The sequence below is a fragment of the Cyprinodon tularosa genome, unplaced genomic scaffold (assembly GCF_016077235.1).
Source record: "Cyprinodon tularosa strain WSP-4 unplaced genomic scaffold, ASM1607723v1 ctg142, whole genome shotgun sequence".
Taxonomy (NCBI): domain Eukaryota; kingdom Metazoa; phylum Chordata; class Actinopteri; order Cyprinodontiformes; family Cyprinodontidae; genus Cyprinodon; species Cyprinodon tularosa.
In genome coordinates this window covers 1,693,030-1,700,498 of record NW_024038243.1, presented here as the reverse complement: position 1 = coordinate 1,700,498, position 7,469 = coordinate 1,693,030, and the positions used below count along the sequence as shown (strand labels likewise).

At 40.2% G+C, this 7,469-nt stretch overlaps 1 protein-coding gene across 1 annotated transcript; it reads left to right on the top strand.

The window, feature by feature from the left end:
* Window positions 1-438: 438 nt before the first annotated feature.
* Window positions 439-7,019, top strand: trmo (tRNA methyltransferase O). Its single transcript, XM_038278596.1, has 6 exons — window positions 439-793; window positions 3,472-3,620; window positions 4,344-4,518; window positions 5,302-5,459; window positions 5,617-6,198; window positions 6,278-7,019. Exons 1-6 carry the CDS (start codon window positions 504-506, stop codon window positions 6,520-6,522), a joined length of 1,599 nt encoding a protein of 532 aa, XP_038134524.1. The 5' UTR covers window positions 439-503; the 3' UTR covers window positions 6,523-7,019.
* The last annotated feature ends 450 nt before the right edge of the window (window positions 7,020-7,469 follow it).

The following is a 7,469-nucleotide window of genomic DNA, read 5'->3' as shown; positions in this document are numbered from 1 at the left end:
TCCTGTTGGAACAGTGTAGATTGACCCTGAGGTTCTGGCATCTATCCGCTTTCAGCAGCCCCTCGGTGTTGATTGGTTATTGCCTGGCCCCCCTTATGAAAGTTTCTGGCTGCGCCTCTGCTTAAGTATAGTAACGAAGTATTTGTACTTTGTTACTTGAAATCTCTGTAAGTAAGCAATAAGTAAATATAAAGTTTGGCAAACTTTATTTTTTCCCCATGCTTTGAGCTAATCAGATCCAGCAGAGCATCAGGGCTGATTCCCTTTTAATGGTTTTCCAGATGAAAAATGTACTCTATTTTCTTCTGTCATATGCAAACATAAAGCAGTATGAAATCCAAATGTTGACATTTTATCATAAGTCGCCATTTTTCTTTTTTCACTCCACTCTCTGCTGCCACCTGGTGTTACAAACATCAATGTGCAAAAACAACCTAAACCTGTCCAGTTTTCCGCCATTAATATTTTATTAAACGATAGTAAATCTGTTACTGGACCGTTTCATGCTTTGTTCACCACCGACAGTTCGCGTTCATGGCCGCTGTGATCTGTTTGTTTTTCACTGGGAACAGTCTTTGTTGGCCAGCGATTTAAATCCCACGTGTTTCCTTCACGCGGAGCTGCTTCCTTCGACGCTCTGCTCTCTGTGGTGGAAGCTAAAGGCTAAGCAGGGGAAACTCTCATTGTTTCTCTTTATTTCAATAATGTGTCCGCTGTGTGAGAGCTGCGGGGAGAACATAAGAAAGATAAATCAGCAGGTTTCTGTGATGCGAAAGGAAATAAGAAATGTCAGGTATGTTTGAGCAAAAAAAAAAAAAAAAAAAACACACACCAAAAACTGAAGTAAGCGTCCGATTGGGCTTGACTCTGAAAAATGTGATTAATGAAAAAGCAAGACAACAAACGACAACAACAAGGAAATGTGACCAACATTATCCTAGGCCAGTATGGCAAAAAAAAAAAAAAAAAAAAATTGTGGATTTAATTTTCTTTTTGTGAAAATGGAGATCACCTAATGCATTCCTGAAAGTGCATTAATCAAGAATTTTATAGAACAAATTTCAGAAAAATCTACTCTTAGATTATTCTACAGACAAATATTTTTTGCTGATATTTAAAAATTAATGAAGGTCTTCCTAAAACACGTGTTAAACCCACAGCGCGTGGGCCATATCCAGATCATCTTAGCATTTTATCCTGGTGTTCTGTCAGAACAGCATAGCCAGTCAGATCAGCATATCCAGTCAGATGAGAATATCCATAGTCAATACCCGTTTATCCCTTTATTTTATCTTTAATCATTTACAAAAAAACCAAAAAACAATTTATTTAATTTTTGGTGTTTTTTGAAGCATATGCCAATCTGAACTTAAATTGTTTTCATGACTAAAGGGACACATATGACGGAGTATTAGGGCCAGGCTAGGTTTTTTTTTTCTTCTATTTCAAGAATAAAGTCGTAAAATTATGAGAATAAAGTCATAACATGAGAATAAAGTAATAAAATTACTAGAATAAAGTCGAAAAAATTACAAGAATAAAGTTGTAACATTATGAGAATAAAGTCTTAAAATTATGAGGAAAAAAGACCTAAAATTATGAGAAACAAGTCATATTTTATGACAATTCTTACAAGAAGCACTTTCTTCCCTAAAATGAGGAATGTCGAGCATCAAGTAAATTTATACATTGGCTCTGGTTTGACAAATAAGGAAATATTTTAGCAACAGCATCAAATTGGGCAGTAGGTCTAAGTGCACTCAGGTTGCTGATTGGTGGCGCTGGTCGCCCGCCATCTGCTGGTCGAGCTCCAACCAGCAAATAGCGGTACATTACGCATATTACAAGCTTATTCTCATAAAAATAAAACTTTATTCTCGTAATGTTACGACTTTATTCTCGTAATGTTACGACTTTATTCCCGTAATGTTACGACTTTATTCTCGCAATATTACGACTTTATTCTCGTAATATTCCAACTTTTTTCTATAATGTAATGACTCTATTCTCAAAATAAAGAATTAACAAAAAATCTATAACCTGTCCCTAATACTCTGTCGAGGTAGTTTAAAGTTAATTATTGTACAAAACTAAAGGGATAAACAGGACTAGCATACACATATGCAGGGGCGGATTTAGGAAATGTGTGGCCCTAGGCAGAGACAGGCAGGGGCCACTCTGAATGGAGAAGACAACACATAAAACAGACCCATTATACAGAAAGAGAAATGATAATAGAATAGACATCCATTATCTGTTCTAGGTTTTGTCCGTCTCTTCTTGTCCCTTTTCTTCTTGTTTTTCTCTCTATGTTTTGTACTCAGCTGACTTTTCATGCTGTCTCTAAAGGAATGAAAGATTTTTTCCAAGCACTAAGCTCACTTAGCTGATTGCTCCTTCCTGTGTTTCCAAAAAGGCAAAAATAAATAAGCCAGTCCTTCTTTTCACTGTAGACAAGCCATGATCTGCTTATCTGTTCTCCATTTTTCATTTGGATGAAATAAATGCTGCATGAATCATGACAGCAGACAAGATAGAGGAGAGCAGGAGGCGGGGTTACAATCTACTCGCTCTGGAGAGCAGAGTTCGCTGCTTTTAGATGTTGTCTCCAAAGTCTCCAGTAGCAGAAAAAAGCTGCTAGATTTGGCGCTAGGAGCTTTTTAGAAATCAAAGTGCTAGAGGGGTCTGAAAAGTGGCTAAATATAGTGACTAAAGCGCTAAGTTGGCAACACTGCTCTTTGCATGGTTTCTTTTCAAATGGTTTGCTGCTGTCTGTTTGGACCTTTTTGAACATGTGCAGCAAATGGACTGATCCAATATGGTGGACACTGAAGGGGGGGCTGACACACACTTAATATTATCAGCGTTCTGATGGGATTTTAGCAAAAAAACTTTTATCAAAGCATAATTAATGTGCACAAATAAGGAATAGTTGTATTAACCATACATGTAAACAAAGTTTTATGGGGCCCCAGGAACTTGGGGCCCTAGGCACCTGCCTAGTATTGCCTAATGGTAAATCTGCCCCTGCACGTATGCAAACCTGACGTCTTGCGTGTGGGTATTGACTATGGGTATGCTGATCTGACAGAACACCGGCCCTCGAGAGCCAAAATTGACTTTTTATGTCAATTTATAAGAAGTGTAAAAAAAAATAATAAGTGTCGCAAAAGACACGTTTAAAGTTATAATAGCATAGCAGTGTGCTCTGTGTAAATAAATTGATGGGATCAATAGTCTCATTCATTTAGTTGCAGCCTGCCCTTTTAGAGACAACACAATGCCAAAGTGGGCTGATGTAAAATGGGTGTGACACCCCCGTCCTAAAAAACCTTTAAAACCTTTGTTTAACTTGTAAAATCATTTAAAAACTGTAATATCATCGCCTCAGAGTGAGTCCAGTTTAAAATGGACAACTTAGATGAGTCCCACTCCTCCGTCTCAAATATTTACCTTTTTTTTTCTGAGCAGGCAGACGTTGGACGGCGCTGTCAGAGCGCATCGCAAGCATCTGATGTCTGTTCAAACTGCTGTGGCAAAGATCGACTCCTCCGGCCATGATAAGACAGACCGCACACCTTCATCACCCTCATCATCAGCACCAGATGCTTTAGAGCAAGGTTGGTATTGTTTTAATGTATGTCACCGTTTCTCCTGTTTATCACAAGCATCCTGCACAGCGGGAACTGTTTGGATTAGAGGCAAAAAATAAGTAAAGAAGCTTTGAAGATCCACGAAGCAAAAACTCCCAACATTTAGAACTTGCGAATTGTTAACGAAATGCTCCTTTTTAATAGCATTGGTTTCAAACTTTTACACCCTGATTGATTTGATGAGCAACATTAAAGTGCTGGTTATCCTCCCGCAGCAGTGCGTCGCAGTGAGCTTGTCACAGATATTTTTGATTTATGCCCAATATTGAAGCGTGGTCTGCGCTGTTATTCCACGCCACTACGCAAGAGGGAGAATCAGGAACTAGCTGTGGGTCTAGATACGGCCGAGGCGATGAGGAAGTTTGTTCGACAACGGAGGGACATGAGGGCCAAAAAGAGCGGAGATCCAGGTGGAAAAAGGGTCCCAGCTTTCTTGCGCACCTTGCTCTTCTAGCTGGTCCATCTTCACAAAATATTATGAGCAAAACATAAAAGTGCTGAGAGTTTGGGGGAAATATGATTGTCTAAGTGCCACACTGGTCTCCATATAGTCCAAACCTCCCACTAAGCATGATGAAAAAAAAAATGTATATCCTAAGTTAGATTTTTCTTATTTTCTTATTAATTTTCAATGTTTTTCATTTGGATTGTCAAGAAAAAAACAAATCCAAACAATATGTCCCATTGCAGGAATGATCCGGACTTTGCCGATCGGTTACATCACTTCCTGCTTTTCCGCTAAGAACGGGACACCCAGGCAGCCGACGATCTGTGGCGCGTCACGGGCGCAGCTGCGAATCCAGCAGAGCGTTTTCAACAACCCTCAGCACGCACTGACGGGCCTTCAACAGTACTCCCATGTTTGGTACGTTCAGGGTTTTTGTCCTCCTATTTATTTTTGACTTCTGAATTTCTATTCTTTTCATTTTTTCCCCAAGTATTTGATAGCTAGTTTAGTTTTTATGTTTTAAAATGTTTTTTTTTTTATAGTTTCAGTCATAGTATCAATATTTTATGTAATACAACTTACATACAAGGGGCAACACACAAAAAAAAGAAAAACAGAAATGAAATCCTGATCGCTGCAGAAACCCAAACAATCTGAGCGTCGTACTGCCAACCGATTTACTGCTTAGCCATGTTTCTCGGCAGGCAGGCGGCCGGGCGGGCAGGTGGACAACGCCGTCTTGTTCCCTAAAAGTTAAACATAGGATTATTTGCTGAATTATGCACAGGTAGCCATGACTTATACTGTACTTTGAAACCCTCTCCCGTTGTTGTGGTATTGAAGGATGTAATCAGTTTTAACACACACCAATCATGTCGTTATCACCAGAAAACGGCTTTGTTATCTTTAGATAATGAGAAAATTAACTTATTTTCTCAAGAAAAGTTTTGGGAGGGTCATGACCGCTCTCGGCGTCCGTAGTTCTTGGATATTTGCGCAAAACTAATAGCTAATTGGTTGATCCTCTACCTGCTGATATTCAGTTTGTTGTGTTTTTATTGTTTGTTGTGAAACATGATCATTTTCTGAGCTTGAATTTCATTGCTCTTTAAATTAAGGTCACCTCCTGGAGGGGATTATCGACATTGAAGCTGATTTAGAAAAACTCTCTAGATTATTGATAATATTTCATCTTTACAGGATTATTTTTCTTTTCCATAAAAACGGACACCTGAGCTACAAAGCCAAAGTGAAGCCGCCCAGACTGAACGGTCAGAGGGTGGGAGTTTATTCCACACGGAGTCCACACCGACCAAACTCCCTCGGACTGACGCTGGCGAAGCTGGACAAGATTCAAGGTTTGAAATCTTTCTGAATCAGGGATTTAGTCATGTGTGATGGAAAGTTTTCTGCTGTGTGGGAATCTGTGCGTGAACACGGTTTGAATTATTTCCATCTCTCATCAGCATTTATGTTTTGCTGTAATTCATGCTGTTTTTTCCCGTTGTTTTCTAGGTGACACACTGCATCTCTCTGACATTGACATGATTGCTGGAACTCCTGTCTTGGACGTCAAACCTTACATCCCAGAATATGACTCCCCGAACTCCAGGACGGTGTTTGACTCACAGCAGAGTCAGTCTGACACTGATCTAACAGCCGCTCCTGAAAACAAGCAGACAAGCGACTTCAACTGTGATGCTGAGTCTAAGCGGGACGACGATGATGAAGATGAAGATGTGATTCTTCATCCAGGAGGGAAATCAGACACGGATGTTTCTTTAACAGCTTCGCTGACTGAGGCTTCTCCAGTTTTCCTGCCCAAAGAAACGCTGAGTCTGCTGAAAGAAGTTGAATCGTTTGTGAACAAAGAAGACTCCTCGCCGCCTGAATGTGAGACCAAACGCAGAGTTTCAGGCCGTGTAAATAACGAAGCACCAGAACCGATCACAGACTGGCCCTGCTACGGTGCGGACTCCAGTACCACCATTGCAGACTGGATCAGAGAGCCTCCGGTTTCCAGTCTGGATGTCCGCTTCACCCCTCATGCTCAGAAGGAGCTGGAGGAGTTCCTCCCTGTAGGAAGGGAGACGGCAGGTAACAGCTGATATACTGATCCTCCATGAGAGGGCGCTGTTGTCTGTGTCCTGTTTTTAAAATCGCTTCTCTCCAACAGAACCGTCTGACTGCGGCAGACCCAGATTCAAGTTTCTGCGCAGCCCAGAAGAGGCCGCCGCCGCCATCAGGGGCGTTCTGTCTGCAGATCCCAGGTCAGTTTACAGGAGAACCCGATGCAGAGACAGACTCTTCTTCTTCACTCTGGACACGGCCCACGTCACCTGCTGGTTTGGAGAAGGATTTTCTGAGGTTCTGCAGGTCCAACCCGTAAGATCACAGCAAACTAAAGAACTGCTTAAGTGAAACAACAAACTGTTAGATTCTATCGCTTTGATGCTTCTGTGCAGGCGAACCCTCTAAGATGACGATCTGGGAATCACATCATTTTTTCTAAGTTAGTTAAAAAGGACTTTAAAGATGTTTTTCTTTGTCTTTTTTCAAGATGTTTTATCTTCTATTTTTCTGATTCTTTTTCCCCCCTAACCTAGTCGCTATTAGAGCAGTCGTTTAAAAAACGCCTCTGTTCAAAATGCTCAGCAATCAGTTCTGGCCACATCCTGGAAGATTTCTAATAAAATCATCATTTATTTTTAAAGGAGCACATTTTTTTTCCTTCAAAAATCAGACCTATATCTTGATTATCTTGAGTTATGGAGGACGATATTAAGCAATATTCATATTAGTAAAACTACAGGTGAATAAATCATTGGTACATCCTACATTTCAAAGTACTTTGAAGTTTCTTGGAGGTACAGGTTTGAAACCGGTGACTGGAAAATAAAATAAACTCTGTGACTCACTGGGAGGTTTGCTTTGACTGCTGACCTTTGGTTGCATGAGGATCGCTGATTATCTCACCATTATGGTCAGGGAAAGCGGTGCTCAGGCAGAACAGAACTCCAGAAACCAAAGTTTCTAGTTGAAGCGTTACGTCATTCAGAGCGATAAATAAATGGAGTTTTTTGATCTACTGAATGCAGATTTAAGCTCCAATCATCAGCCTCAGATTAGACTCAGGATGAGATTTTCAGCAAGAACAAAGCAACATCGGTATGTGGGGGGAAAAAGATTACCTTTAGGAACAGTGGAGGTTGTGTGATGCTGTGGGTCAATTTCTCTTGCATGTTTTTTTTTTTTTTTACAATCAAACATTCTTATGAACAATGTAATCCCAAGAAAAAATCCAGGTAGGATCATGTTCTTAATTAAAAGAAAACAAGACAGTGAGAGTAAACAATTGTTTGTCAGAT

What these genes read in the sequence shown, in the direction of transcription:
- trmo (XM_038278596.1), top strand. Translation starts at nt 504, where the DNA reads ATGCTTTGTTCACCACCGACAGTTCGCGTTCATGGCCGCTGTGATCTG. An exon ending in CAACAGTACTCCCATGTTTG is followed by an intron (nt 4,519 to 5,301) that starts GTACGTTCAGGG and finishes TCATCTTTACAG; the next exon opens with GATTATTTTTCTTTTCCATA. An exon ending in GAAGCTGGACAAGATTCAAG is followed by an intron (nt 5,460 to 5,616) that starts GTTTGAAATCTT and finishes GTTGTTTTCTAG; the next exon opens with GTGACACACTGCATCTCTCT.